Below are 15,910 nucleotides of genomic sequence, written 5' to 3'. Positions count from 1 at the left end.
ATTCAGCAAGAGATTTGAGTACTTTATTACATTTTTACACTATTTGAAAGAATCTACAAAAATTCCTAATATAAAGCAAATACTTCTGAAATAATAATTCAAGCATATTACTTTTTCTTTATTATAGCTTCTGCTTTCACTTCATCTTTTTCTTCTGAAACATCTTCACCATCAACATGTGTTTTACCTATCTCCTGGTTTCCTAAAGATAGAAAAAAAAATTGATTACTTAATCTGCTTCTTCAAAGGCATTAGAAGAATGCAGAAATTCATGCCAAACATCTAAGTTTAGTTTACTATATTGAAATAAAAGTGCAAATATGGGTCAACAAATTATGTCATAGTTCAAAAGGAACTGGCAACTGAAATTTTGTTAAAATCCACTAAATATATCTTACACATATACAAGCTTAGCACTTCAGAAACATCCAGAATGTTATGAAGTGTTTTTTCACTGAACTAGTTCAAATTACAGTTGCTTAGAGTAATTGTTAAGTTCTTAATGCTTACCAAAAATAGGCTATAAAAATGTTTTAAAAGTCTACTTTCAGGAAATAAGTACCAGAGATGATTTAAAACACAATAAAAAACTTTTCAACTCCAATTTCCTCTTTCTATTGGAAACCATAAAGCACAAACTACAGTGCTTTGCAGAATAATTCAGCCCCTTCATGTTTTTAAACACTACTTGAGTATGAATGATACAGACCCTTCAAATCTGCACTTGTACTATAAACTCACATGGTCAAGAACAACATTTCTAAAGACAAATTGAGCTATTTACTAGCAAGTATCAAGGACAAAAACTAATTACACTAATTATTTCGCTGATCTATCTTTTGCCAGGATAACAGCATGAAGTGTTTTAGGACTGGTGTCTGCATTGCATATTAGGTTGGATTGGTTTTTTTTTAAGCTCTTCCTTGATAGATGCCCCTTATTTCTTGTAGGACTGACTACTGCAATGTGTTATTCACTGGCTGTTCAAATTGTTCTTTATGCAGCCTTCAGTTAATTCAAAATGCTGCTGCAAGAATTATTACAAGAACCAGAATGTACAACCAAATAATTCCTCCTTTTAACATAATACTAGGGTGTTGTACCATGTTAGCCATTATGAATGTAGTGAAAAGTCAAGCAAAATGACATATTTTATTACAATATGCAAGCTTTCGAGGCAACTCATGCCCCTTCTTGCCTGAAGAATGGGCCTGAGATGCCTCGAAAGCTTGCATATTGTAATCTTTTTAGTTAGCCAATAAAAGGTGTCATCTTACTTGACTTTTCACTCCTTTTAACATATAAAGCCTTAAATGGACAAGGCTCTGCTTACTTACCTGAACTTTTAATTACTGACAAACTAGAGTGCACAATAAGATCTCACAATCCCAGCCAAGTTACAATTCCAAGGAGCAATAATAATAACAGTGAAAAGTCACATTTTCAGTTACAGGATCCTAAAGCTGTGGAATGATCTGCCAGCTAATGTAAGATATAACACATTCAGTCTCAGCTATTAAATCCCGACTGAAGACTCGCTACTTTAGTCTAGCATACCCTGACTAGAGCCACTGATTAGTTGTGCACACTGCATCTCTGTTTGTTTGTCATTTGTACAAATATAACTATCCCTCCTGTATTCTGTTTCTTTTCTCAGTATGTTGATGTGGCACTTGATGCCACTGCTCTACTGCCAATCGAAAAGTCATTTCAGATCAAGAAGCATTGGAATAACCGCATAGAAGGATTCTTCTATTGCTCAGAAAGCATTTGATAAGGTGCCACATGAGAGCTTGGGTATCAAACTAAAAGAAGTGGGAGTACAGGGTGATGTTTTATGTTGGGTGCATAATTGGCTCAGACACAGAAAGTAAGAGGTGTGAGGAACCTTATCAGAACTGGTTGATGTTAAGAGTGATGTTCCACAAGGGTCAGTGCTAGAGACGGTGCTAGTTTTATATACTAGCAGGAATAGGCACCCCCCTCAACCCTGTTCAGGAGCAAGCAGGTTAGAAAATGACTAACATGACTGTTGCATTGCCCTAAACTCATAATGGCACCAAATTCTACATTTGCATAAACTAGTAAATTTGCATAAGGGAACGCCCCCTTACAGCAAAGCTGCACATTCTTCCTTATAACTCCCATATTTATGCATGGCGAGAAACTAAAATTTAATGATGGTTAGCAAAATATATTTTCTGTGTGTTCTGAATGTTTTTTGTGGATATGGAAGCTGATTTATGTGGAGTTTATTTTTCATATAGCAGTGAAATGTAGTAAACTATCAGGAAAGCAACGATAACGTGCAGTGAATACAGTTGACATAGTTTTTATACTCTTTCTCTGCACATTTAGCATTCATTTGCTCAGAGGTTGATGTGCTTGCTGCTTCCTGAGCAGCTCTTCTTTTCTCCACTCTTGTGGCCCTCTTTTTCTTTTCTTCCGTCGGCATCTTTTAGCGTTAAAACTGATTAAGTCAGTTTTTGTGTTGCAATTACTTAGTACATTGGAACCTCGGTTCACGAACGTCTCTGTACACGTACAAATCGGGTTACGACCAAACTTTTGCATCTGTTCACGACCACACACTCGGTATACAAACCAGGAGAGAGAGACACAAACGCACGCGAGAGAGAGAGGGCTGGCATAAGGCCGAGAAGGTAGTTAAAGAATGCACCGGGCTTGTTTTTAATGAGACTGATTCGAGCATTGTTTTAACCTCGTTGTATTTAATGAAGACTTTTTTCTATTGGATTTTAACCTCCACTTCACTTCTGTTTACAGCGATCGGTTCGTAGCATGCATTGTTGCAATGTTACTTTTCTTGGTTGTTTATTAAATTACGGATTTTTCAAATGTTAATTTTTTTCCTTGTGCTAAAAAGTCATTAAAAAAAAAAAAAAATATATATATATTTACATACAGCTTGTACGGTTCGGAACGGATTAATTGTATTTACATACAATCCTATGGGGGAAATTACATCGGGTCATGACCAAATCGGGTTGCGACCAGAGTTTTGGAACGAATTACGGTCATGAACCGAGGTTCCACTGTACGTTTTTGTTAATTTTTCACTTAAGTGTTCAATCTGCCTCAAGAATGATTTAGCCGTATGCATGCGCTGCACGGCTGCCGAAAGTTGATTCTACAATAAAATAAAATCTTTCTTCGAATTTTCCTCGTACTGTTCTTTGCCATTTTTGATTTCGGTGGTTTTCAGTGATACCTTTTGCTTTTTGTTCGTCAACATTTGAAAAACATCCACTCATTGTCACCCTTCTATAGAAATGGCAGACATGAAAAAATGACAACAGTTCACATTAGAAATTTTTTTTAATTTTTGCGGCTCTCGATTCTGGCAAAAAGAAAAAAGACGTTGCCAGTGAATTCGGAATGTAGCCATCGACACTGTCAACTTTCTTGAAAGACCGAGCAAAAAAAAAAAAAAAAAGAAAAATCTCAGGTTGCAAACGTATGCAACCTGCTGCATTTGAAGACATTGAAAAAGCTGTTTTCATGTGGTTCAGTGATGTTCATTCAAGAAACATTCCTATTAATGCGGCACTCATTCAAGAAAATGTGTGGTTTCTAAACTCTCTTGGGACCTCCCCCCAACTGGCCAACACACTCCGAGGTACCATCACAGCGTCTATGGAAGACAGTTTATCCACAAGGGGGCTTCGCCCCCTGCTCGCTTTGCTCGTCTACCCCCGGCGATTTGAACCCGTGCCCGCTGGGCAGCCGTAGTTTCAGACGCGCGTTGTAGGAGCTTGCGTTGTTTTGAACCTGTGCTAGCCCTGCTTCTGCGGTTTGAGATGCGCGTTGTAGGCGTATATCCGTCACTCGAGCTCGTTCGGCTTGAACCCGTGCCTGCTTTGCCTCCGCAGTTTCAGACGGTGGGTCGCGTTCGGCGTTTTGTACGATCCCAAGCAGCACATTATTCCTAACTTCACTCCGCAGTAGTGCCACGCACAATATGGCGGTGACGCCTGCGCCTTCACTACGCCGTAGTGCCACTCACAATATGGCGGCAACGCCTGCGCCTTCCGTATTATGTCGGGTTTTACCATGCTGTGTAGGCGCCTTTGCCTTTCGTACTTTCCCGCGTAGGCGCCTGTACCTTCCGGGTCCGCCTCCGCTGTGTGGTGTGGACGTTTAACTGTCGTTTTTTCAGCCTTTATATTCTGTATCTCGCTGTGCATGTGTTTCGTGCCTAGGTTTTTTTGAAGCTGTTGCATTCTAGTTTTCATCATCTGTAATCTGCTCTCCATGTGTTTGGCCCCGTTCTTTAACCTCTTTATGACGTTTTACTTTGTTTCCTACTCTGTCTTTTATTTCTGACCTCGCTTTATCCTGCTTGCGGCATGTCAGACGGTTCGTAGTCTCTCCTGTTTCGCTCTGGGGCGGGGGGGCTTTGTGTGGCGCCTGTGCACGTTCGTAGTCTCTCCCGTTTCACTCTGGGGAGGGGGGCTTTGTGTAGCGTCTGCGCACTATGTCTCCTGCGTCCACGGGCAGGTCCCTGTGTCCATATCCGGTTTACCATTCTCGGTTAGTAATATGGATTGCCGGGGCAACAGCTGAGCCTGATGCGACTCGCCATCAAAGCAAACAGAAAAGATTTCAATGGGTGATGCAAGGAACATTGTAAATGCAGGAAACAGTATTACTTGGCCACAACCCTGCCTGACTGCTGTGTCTGTGTATAGGAGATTGGCAGATCATGCTACAAGAAATAACCATGCTGTTCCCATTTCAAGCTGAATGAAGCTGGTTTTGCTAAAGTAGAGACTCAGCTTTTTGGGGATCCCAAAAGAGTTCAGAAACCTCACAACATGAAGAAGAAGAAAAGGATGATTCGACTTCTGATTGATAACTGTGCTGCCCACAACATGCTTCCACATTTATATAATGTTCACGTTGAATTCCTCCCACCCAATTGCACAGCAGTGCTTCACCCACTGGATTTGGGCATCATTTGCACCCAAAAAAAGTATATTATTGCAAGGAAATACTGAGAAAAATTCTCATCCACATAATTTGTAGACAGGAGGAGATTAAAATTAACGCGAAAGAAGCTATTGAAATGATTGCAAACGACTGGACGCAAGTTAAAGAAAGCACTATAGTGATAAATACAGAATCTCATTACTACGAAATTTTCATTACAACAAAATACATTTTAGGTTCCTGGCAGTTCGTAGTGATGGAATTTTACCTCTATATGGATTTAGGAGTCATAGTAGACTCTACGCTATCAACTTCCCGACAGTATTTAGAAGCAATTAAGAAGGCAAACAGAATGTTATGATATACAGTGCCCTGATTTGTGGAGTACAAGTCCAAGGAGGTTCTGCTCAAGCTTTATAATGCTTTCTGTGACTTTATTTCCTTTGCATGGTACACATTTTCATATCTTTCATTAAAAGTAACTGTGCAAGCAATGATTCCTAAATAGACAGGAGTTTTAATCCAGCACATGTGAAAGGGACTATAATGAAGCACAGGCAGGAGACAATTTTATGGACTTTTCTCTTTCATAAGGTAAACTTTTTTCCAATGTGAAGGCCTTCCCTTTTGTTTCTTTGGCATGGGAGTTTGGGACAAAAACACAGACTTGTAAGCATGAGTTGCAAACCAACAATATCTGAAATATTTTAAAGGGAACAATTTGCTTTTGCAACAAGTTATGTGGAAATTTTTCAGAATTCAGCAAACTTGACAAAATGCACTGTAGTCAGTGAAGAAGGAGAAATTAACTAGTTTTTAGTGGATTATAAAGGTGCTACGGTCTTTAAAGTGTACCTTAGGGCTAGGCAAGAGTCCAACTAAGTTGGAACGATTACTGCAGCCAAAAATGTGACCTTAGCTGTGAGGAAGCAGTGCTGAACACTGTGCCACCTGTCTCCCGAGCTATTACCATAACTAACACCCACAGAGCCTCTGATGCAAGGGATCAACATGATATACTCAAGGGTCTGTCCCTGTCACAACATGATCTGTGGTACATAGTAAGGAGAATAACATACTTAATCCAGCAGTGAAGACACAATGTATAGTGAATCTACGCAGAACAACTAAGCACTTTCATAATATTCTCATTATGGGCAGCAACTCCTCAAATGAAAATACAGTGAGCTGTGTACCCACATGTGCAGTTCAGATCAGAGCCATGCCATAATAAACAATGTTGATGTTTTTTGTACTGATTGTTGCATACCAATTGGATAGAGACATCACACAGGCAAGTCACATAAGTATGCCATAAATTATTCATGTATGCTTGAAACAGATCAGGGAGCACCATTAAGTATGAGACCGATACGCTTATAGTATGTAAATTTTTAAATTCTGCAGATCAGCTAATGACATCCTCATCCAACATTAGCTGCTACAGCTCTGTGATGTCACGTTGGCATCATGGGGCTCTGGGAAACAAACGTTCACCTAAGCCAAGGCAAAATTTGGCCGACAGGGTCATTGGCAAACCAGAGAAATTTTCAAAAAAAAAACGCTTTGGCAAATTTTGCTGATCACTATTCAGTACATAAACAATATCAAGGCAGCAGAAATACTTCTAATAGAACAAAAACAATGTTGCATTATCAATATCATGAATTATCAATAATTAAAAGGCACTGGCAATAGTTAAGTAACTAATAACCTTAAGCAACAGAATTTTTGTAATAACTTTTGTCATGCTACAATATTTCTAAGCATTTTTCATATAACATTTTCTAAGAAGCTTCAACATGCTGAACAGGGCACACAAATTAAAATGTCAATATAATATAGTAAAAACAGCAAAAAATAAAAATTAGCTCAAAGGTTAAGGGTACAAAGCAAATATTCAACCATCAGCCTTATATGATGCAGACTGTGGGTCATTTTTGTTTCCAAGAACCAAACAGGTGAGTTAAGTCTTGTGCCGAAGTATTAAAAATATTTTATGAACCTAAATCAGTTAGTATAGTGTCTTGAAAACTTTTGAGTTAAAAAATAGTCAATACATAATTACCAACACTCAATCAAAGTAATACTTACGTGAACAAGATGCTACATATTTGTCCTTTGCTATCACCCAGTCCACAGCTACTGGTCTACCTGTTAACAAAGAATATTAATTGCATTTCATTACTATCAAGAAAATACCTCTTTCCAAATAGCATTCTATTGCAGGGATAGAAAACAGTTAACCAAAACTAAAGCCGGCTCTATCTGTAATATGAGTACAGTAAAGATGTTTTTGGGAAACCAGTATGGATGCAAATGTGGATATTATTTGTCACGAAAAACTACAAAAAAAACCAATATTATCATATTTAATTTGGATATAAAACTAGATTTTTTTTTCCAGATTATGGTATTGCTTCATTTTTATTAATTAAATTAATACTAGTCTATGTCACAAAACGGCTACGATCAGGTTTTGTACTGTTTCAAGCCAGGTCAGAAGCGCAATTGATATTACAAACACTCTTCTAAAAAAGCAAAGTTATCTGGTTGGAGAATGGACTACTGTCTTTTGTAAATAAAAAAAAAATATATATAGGATACCTTTGCATTTCTGGTGTTTATACATTTAAAAAAATGTATTTACTGCTATTGTAGCAAACTCCTTTTTTTGTTGTACCCAGAGATGATATGTACCAGATGCATATAGACCAATACCTCCAAATACTAATACACACCAGTGTGCTTTTAATTACAACATACATATCTGTATATTAACATGACTCAATGTGCAAGGCTGCAGAAATACTAACATTATTTACTCCAGTATAGCAATAACACTGTATTACAAAAATCACTTAGCCAGGTATGATGCCTAAGTTTGAATAATTTATAGGCACTGTCACCTACCTATTCATTCTGAGCATGGAATGAAACATCATTGCAGCTGAGAACTTCTCGTATTAAAGTTAACTGACACCATCTACAACCATCATGTGAATAAACCACAGATAAACGTTACCAAGCTGTACCACACTGTAGGATACCTGTGGGTTCTCAGACAGTTGGCCAACAGGTATATTTAGTGACATTAGACCTTGGGTGCTGGTAGCTGGGATGCTCACAAGCCCTCAGCATTGGAGTGGCTATGGACTTTATTTGCTTGTATTAATAAATATATCCTGTAAGACCCAGTGCCACAAAATTACATCATCACATTTAACACTCCCAAAAAGATTTTTTTTCTTTTTTTTGAAAGACCACATTTGCATAGTCAATGGGCCCTACTGTGTAGCTTTGCAATGTCATTGGATGGTGGATGTTGATATAGGTATGGCCATAAGGCCATGAATTCATACAACCTGTGAACTTTCCTGGAAGCACATCTCCTTTTTTCATGGATATGGACCGGATATTTCAGCATTGAAGTAAGTAAAATCCCTGAAATATTTTTTTTGTGATTGTTAGAATGTATAACTCATGCAAATGTTTATTTATGGTGGAATGCATGTATCAAATTATATTTATATCTTGTTATGTCTTATGTCTTTTTTGCAATTTCCCAAAGTTGGGTGAGAGTGGTAGTCAACATAGCATACGCATCTTGCACATGTAATTGCAACTCTTTTATGCTTAGATAAATTATTAATATATATAGAAATATATTTGTTTGTTACATTACACAAAATGTGTAAATGTGTGTTATTTGTCGTAATTTATAGTTTAGACAAGATCTGAGTAATTCTGAATCTATGAATTATTTCTGGTTGCTGTATTTCAAGCTCTTTTAGTACCAGTATTTGAAACTGTACCTGTATGTTATCAGTAAAAATATAGTTAATTGGGATTTTCTTGGCTTTCTTTGTTTGCCCATATATCTGCTTGTTGCACAAGACAGACAATGGTTTTGGAAAGCTTTGGGAGGATGATGCAGATGTTCTGGAAAGTGGGGATGTAACTATTTTGGGGGGTTGCATGTATGGTGCATTGTTCAGGGACACATGTGAATGTTCTTGAAAGCTGGAATGTAATTGCTCTTGGGGAGTGCATGTATGGTACATTGTTCAGGGATGGGTGTGGATGTTCTGGAATGTGGGGATGTAAGTGGTCTGAAATTATTCATACTTGATCATACTCTAACTCTTACTACTATTTCCATTACAGAATGCGACCAGCAAAGAAACTTGTCTACACTGGGTATGATATCCTTGATGCTGTACTAAATAGACAGAGTTAAGTTGAAATGGAATCAGACACCAGTGATTCAAGTGATGAGGAGGTGGATGAAACTGCTGAGAACCACACACTCACTGATTGTCCAACTGATGATGAGGAGGCCATTGAGACAACAAAACAAAGCCAACCAACAAAACAAACTCTGCCCCGAAATCAGTACTGCTGGCTGAAAAAGGATTTCATCAGTCCTGATACCACTTTCTCTGGTCGAGACATCACCAGTGGTGATGTTTCCCTCCACACATTAGAATACTTTCAGTTTTGTGTCAGAAGACATGATTCAGGCTCTGACAGAAAACACAAATACAGCTTTCAAAAGACTGAATCATTTATCAACACAAATACCAAGGAGATTGAACAGATGATTGTCATTTACCTGAAGATGGGCTTGAAGCAATTGGCTGGAGTCCGTATGTACTGGGAGGCAGACACACAGTACACCCCTGTTTCTGCTGTAATGTCACGCAACAGATTCCAGTCTCTGTTGATATCATTACATTTTGTCAACAACCTGACAGTACCAGAGACCGAGAAGAAAGACAAACAGTGGAAACTCATACCATGGCTTGACTCATTCAGAGCGAAATGTCTGCAGGTGGTCCCTGAAGAGCACAACTCTGTGGATGAGATGATGATTCCATTCAAGGGGAAGTTTAGTGGCATCAAACAGTACATGAGAGGCAAACCACACCCATGGGGCTTCAAAATGTGGGTACAAACTGGAGTCTCTGGTATTCTCTGTGACTTTGATGTGTACCAAGGCAGTGCTGATGGCACACAAGCCAAATCTGAACTTGGAGTCAGGTGATGTTGTAATCCACACTTGCATCCACACTTCAAGAACATCAGAACTACAAAGTCTATGCAGACAACTACTTCACCTGTGTCCCATTAGTGGTTCAGCTCCTTGATTGTGGAATTCAATACGTGGTAACAGCCAGGCAAGTGTGCTTACCCAACTGTAACCTTCAAGATGAGAACAGCTTGAAGAAAAAGGGGTGAGGAAGCTTTGACACCAAAGTGGAGGCAAACCACAACATCTGTGCTGTCAGATGGTATGACAACAGGGCAGTCACACTTGTGTCATCCTTTGCTGGCCCAGAACCAGTGCAAAAGGTCCAACGCTGGAACAAAGCCTTCAAATCCTACACTGAAATTGAGAGGCCTTACATTGTGGGTGCCTACAACAAGTACATGTGTGGTGTGGATTTTTTGGACTCATTTGCAGCCAAGTACAAGTTTCCCTTGAATTCACGTCGCTGGTACACATACATCTTCTGGCACACCATCATCCATGCTGTGGTCAATGCCTGGCTTCTCTACAAACGGGACTGTAAAGCTCTCAATTTTCCAAAGAAAGAGATGCTGAACAGGAGAGTTTCTGGCACATCTAGCACCCTCTCTGATCCTGGTAAGAATCAATTTCTACTGTTTTCCATGTTAAATATTTCACTGAATAAAATGTTTTAATGTATGTTTGACATTATAATTAATTATTTTCTTATCTAATTCAGACAAACACAGTTGATGGAAGTCCACCAAATGTGGTCCTACCCATGAGGTCATGCAAACCACCGGCAGATGTGCGCTGGAACATGGTTACATATTTCCCAGTGAAAAAAAACAGTGTGCTGCAGACACTAAGCAAAAGGCAACACAAATACACTCTGCAGGAAGTACAATCTCTGACTCTGCTTTTCTGAGGAGAGAAACTGCTTTCTGGAGTACCACTGCAAGTGCATACTGAACAGTGTTTCTTTTACAGTTTTCATTTCATTTTGCGCATAATGTTTTCATTCCATTTCTTAAATAAATTATGATTCATAGAAATATGACTGCTGTATGATTATTATTCATAATATTTACTGTTGAAGTCCTTTGAAAGCCATCACACTTGAATGGACCCTTGGTTGTTCTGTATATTTTTTCTGACAGCATGAGTGCAAATGGCCAAATTCTGCTTCCAGCTAGGCCCAATGTGGCAATATTACGTTTCCCTTAAAACTTACTAAAACATAATTTAAAAAAATAATAATTATTTGTATCAGAGGCCTTCTACAACAATATCTGACAGGTGGAAACATTTTTTCTATATTTGGGTCTTACATTTTAGAGACAATGGACCAGAGAGAGAGAGAGAGAAAGACTGGGACTTGGCAGTGCTCAAAAATTCCACAACATGGGCTGGAGGCTAATGCTCGAGTTAAGAAAGTCTGGCCTGATCAATTTAGTCTGTAACAATTGTGATTTTTAACAACAGATAATGGATAGAATATGAAAGCTAGGCCATACCCTGAAATGCAATTTGATGTATAGAGTTTTTCATGAGTATCAATATTCTTACCTTTTATTTCCTTTAGATTCATAGCAGTCAATGCTCTACTAGCTTCTTGAACATTTTTGAAGAGTACAAAGGCAAACCCACGCATTTTCCCATCTAAATCAAATCATCAATACAAAATCAATAATTATATTATACTGAAATGCATGACAGATTTAAATAATTTCATAAAAATAAAACATGTTTTCCAGTAATGTAAGAATTTCAGAATCACCTGCTTTCCTAGGAAGAGTCACATCAAGGACTGTCCCATATTTAGAGAATGTTTCTTTTAAATAATCTTCAGTACACTGTGATAGGCAAGTAATGTACAGATTAAGTAATCATATTTTCAATTAATTGCGTCAGTCCAGATATTTTTTTCTTTCCTTCTTACCTTAAAGCTGAGATTTCTGATAATTAACCTTGATTTCAATTTACTTTTCTTTTTAACACATTGAAATTTTGACTCCTTTGGAACTTTCTTCGTCTCTAAAATGAAAGATGAAAGTGTGTTGTAGCTGTTTATTATTAATTTAAAAAGAATTTTAATATATCAGAATTGTTAAATTAAAAATATACAGAAATCAGTATATTCTATATCAGAAACAAACTGCTGGATTCCACACTGGCAAGAAAAAATACTGACCATTATCCACTTCAAGCAGTTTGTGAAGACAACATTCTGTTAAAAAAACTCATATTTAAACATACAGAACCAGATGGTAACTGGTCTTGTCTGCCTTGTCTTTTGTAATTATAAAATATACATCTATGCATGCACATTAGGTTAACTGGTGATTTTAACCTAACATGTGTGCGTAGGTGTGTAAATAGGCCCAAGGAATGACTGGCACTCTGTCTAGCACTGGTTACTACCTTGAGGCCAGTGTAGCCAGAAAAAGCTCCTACCTCCTATGACCCTAAATTGCATTAAATTCACCCATACTGTACGGATATAGAAATTTAATTTCTGAAGTTTAGAAGGAATGAAGATACGTAACAATGTTTTTTGAGTTATACTAGCTTTGACCATGAATTAACAGGTGTAGCTGACAGGGAGTCGTGAGGCAGTGGGCAACAATCTTAGAAGAGGAACGAGAGAACTGTGAATGGTGTACTTTATTGGTATTCTGGAAGAGAAGGTGTTTTGTCAAATAAAAATAATTTATTTGAACCGCGATTTTGTGCTGGATATTACTATGTCTGTGGTTTGGGGCTCAGTGGCAGCCCCTATTTGTTACACAGACTAAAGCACACAACAACATAAAACTTCAAAAATGTGACTTGTTCAAGTATACATAGACCTTAAAATTCAGGTTTGGATTTATATGAAGTCACATTTATCATCGAAATTAGCCAAGTTTTTTTTGCAGCAAATATGCTGGATTTGCAGGTAACCTTGTTTGGTGAATATTTTCCTGGAAATTTAGCACGTGGCCAGCTTAGGCTAACATTTTCTTCCAAACACCCATTATGCTTTGCGAGGCCAGCAGGACATTACAGAGCTGTAGCAGTGCATGTTTACTGTAAGATCGTTGCAGATGTAGCTGTCACTGGGTTACAAGGACACAAGAAAAAAAAAAAAGCCATACAGCGCTTGACAATGCTGCGCAATATTTTGCCCGTCTATCTGTAACCAGAAGAAAGGGGCTTTTAAAGGCGGTGATCAGCATGAGCTCAAGCGTGTGAAGAAGAAACTCAGAGTCCAGCTCAGGGCAGCGAAGTAGTAGTACAGGAGAAAACTGGAGCAGAAGTTGCAGAATAACAGCATGAAGGAAGTGTGGGATGGGATGAAGGTCATCACTGGCTGCAGCTCGAAGCGGGGTGCCACCATCGAGAGAGACGTGAGGAGAGCAAACCAAATGAACAACTTCTTTAACAGGTTTGACCACCCTAACCCACTCTCACCTCGGAGTACTACACCCTCCACCCATCCTTCTGCTGATACCAGCATAGGAGAGACATCCCCACCCACAATTACAGCAGCGCAGGTGAGCAGAGAGCTGAGGAGACTTCGTGCCAGCAAAACAGCGGGTCCAGATGGAGTATCACGACGACTGCTGAAGGTCTGTGCGCTGGAGCTGGGGAGTCCTCTACAGCGCATCTTCAGCCTGAGCCTGGAACAGGGGAGAGTCCTGAGGCTTTGGAAAACATCTTGTATCACCCCAGTCCCAAAGGTATCATGTCCTAGTGAGCTGAACGACTTCCGGCCTTTCGCTCTGACGTCACATGTGTTGAAGACCATGGAGCGGCTGCTGCTTCATCACCTGAGGCCACAGGTACGCCACGCCCTTGAACCTCTGCAGTTCACATACCAGGAGAAGGTGGGAACAGAGGATGCCATCATCTATATGCTACACCGATCACTCTCCCACTTGGACAGAGGCAGTGGTGCTGTAAGAATTATGTTTCTAGACTTCTCTAGCTCCTTCAACACCATCCAAACCTGCTCCTTAGGGACAAGCTGACAGAGATGGGAGTAGATTCTTACCTAGAGGCATGGATCGTGGACTATCTTACAAACAGACCTCAGTATGTGCATCTCGGGAACTGCAGGTCTGACACTGTGGTCAGCAACACAGGAGCGCCGCAGGGGACCGTACTTTCTCCGGTCCTGTTCAGCCTATATACATCGGACTTCCAATACAACTTGGAGTCCTGCCACGTGCAAAAGTTCACTGACGACACTGCTATCGTGGGCTGCATCAGGAGTGGGCAGGAGGAGGAGTATAGGAACCTCATCAAGGTCTTTGTTAAATGGTGCGACTCAACCCACCTACACCTGAACACCAGCAAAGCCAAGGAGCTGGTGGTGGATTTTAGGAGGACCAGGCCCCTTCTGGACCCCATGATCATCAGAGGTGACTGTGTGCAGAGGGTACAGACCTATAAATACCTGGGAGTGCAGCTGGATGATAAATTAGACTGTCAATACTAATTCTCTGTGAAGAAGACAGAGCCGGCTATACTTCCTTAGAAGACTGGCGTCCTTCAACATCTGCAATAAGATGCTGCAGATGTTCTATCAGATGGTTGTGGCGAGCGCCCTCTTCTACGCAGTGGTGTGCTGGGGAGGCAGCATTAAGAAGAAGGACGTTTCATGCCTGGACAAACTGGTGAGGAAAGCAGGCTCTATTGTAGGCATGGAGCTGGATAGTTTGACATCTGTGGCAGAGTAACGGGCGCTCAGCAGGCTCCTATCAATTATGGAGACTCCACTGCATCCACTAAACAGTGTCATCTCCAGACAGAGGAGCAGCTTCAGCGACAGACTGCTGTCACTGTCCTGCTCCACTGACAGACTGAGGAGATCGTTCCTCCCCAAAACTATGCGACTCTTCAATTCCACCCGGGGGGGTAAACGTTAACATTATTCAAAGTTATTGTCTGTTTTTACCTACATTTTTATTACTCTTTAATTTAATATTGTTTTTTTTTTTGTATCAGTATGCTGCTGCTGGAGTATGGGAGTTTCCCCTTGGGATTAATAAAGTATCTATCTATCTACTCATTTCACCAAGGGGAAACTCCACCCGTGGTCAATCGAACCCCAAAACCCAGCTATTTGATTGCTGCGATGTAGGCAGTCAGTGAACTTAATGAAGCCACAAAGGCTTAAAAATCACTGCTGCATTTAAATAAACACATAAAACAAACTTGCAGTATTTTCATTTGAGGTGTACATCAGCTGACCATAATGAAAATATTACCGGAACTGTCACCGGTTATACCAGTTATATAACTCTGGTCCCTGTGCACTGCATTGCTAATTATGCATACAAATTAGCCATGTGCCCAGCTAATCCTGCTGGGTTCGCTCATCAGTTATACTAAGTGAACTGGTTAGGACTATGGATAATTACTTTAAATTGAGAGCTTACTGAACAAAAACGAACTGGAATAAAACACCGTATTTTTCTCAACTGCAAGTGACTAAGCCAAGGGTTCCTGAGTTCAGAAAAGAAATAAAAATGGGCGCTGAAATAATGTTGTTTGCTATATAAAAGGAAATACACAACGAAATTGGTTATATATGTCTCTTCACTAATATGAGTTTAAAAAAGTCGTGTACTTTGTGCAAACGTTCTGCAAAGAAACGTACCTAGAACTCTTTACGTTGCGTCGTAAATTTTGGGAAAAACCGCGACATTTTTGGCCGCAAAAATCACAGAAAAACTCATAGGGTCTGATTAATGTCATGCGGACTACCGATCGTGTCAACGAGTTTTGTCACTTGGTGATTTCAGTGGGCCGGACAATGGACTGATTCATCGACCGAAGGTATGACGGCTATCTGTAAATAAAAATAGCAAAACGTAAAGCTTTTTAAAACAATGTGTAGCAATGAAGCAATAGAGCGCAAGTAATGATCAAATGCCAACCTATAAGACAGGC

The 15,910-nt window shown here is 39.5% G+C and overlaps 1 protein-coding gene across 1 annotated transcript in view; it reads right to left on the bottom strand.

Annotated features, from left to right (window-relative positions):
* The window catches only part of rbm28 (RNA binding motif protein 28), an 83,781-nt gene that overhangs the window by 66,804 nt on the left and 1,067 nt on the right, over positions 1–15,910 (bottom strand). Inside the window, exons 3-7 of the mRNA XM_028814853.2 lie at positions 11,910–12,004; positions 11,748–11,823; positions 11,537–11,629; positions 7,048–7,107; positions 112–202 (exon numbers count right to left, since the gene is read on the bottom strand). Coding sequence (XP_028670686.1) covers positions 112–202; positions 7,048–7,107; positions 11,537–11,629; positions 11,748–11,823; positions 11,910–12,004 — 415 coding nt within the window. The remainder of the gene's footprint in view (positions 1–111; positions 203–7,047; positions 7,108–11,536; positions 11,630–11,747; positions 11,824–11,909; positions 12,005–15,910) is intronic.

The sequence above is a fragment of the Erpetoichthys calabaricus genome, chromosome 1 (genome assembly GCF_900747795.2).
Source record: "Erpetoichthys calabaricus chromosome 1, fErpCal1.3, whole genome shotgun sequence".
Taxonomy (NCBI): domain Eukaryota; kingdom Metazoa; phylum Chordata; class Cladistia; order Polypteriformes; family Polypteridae; genus Erpetoichthys; species Erpetoichthys calabaricus.
This window is presented reverse-complemented; position numbering and strand designations above follow the sequence as displayed.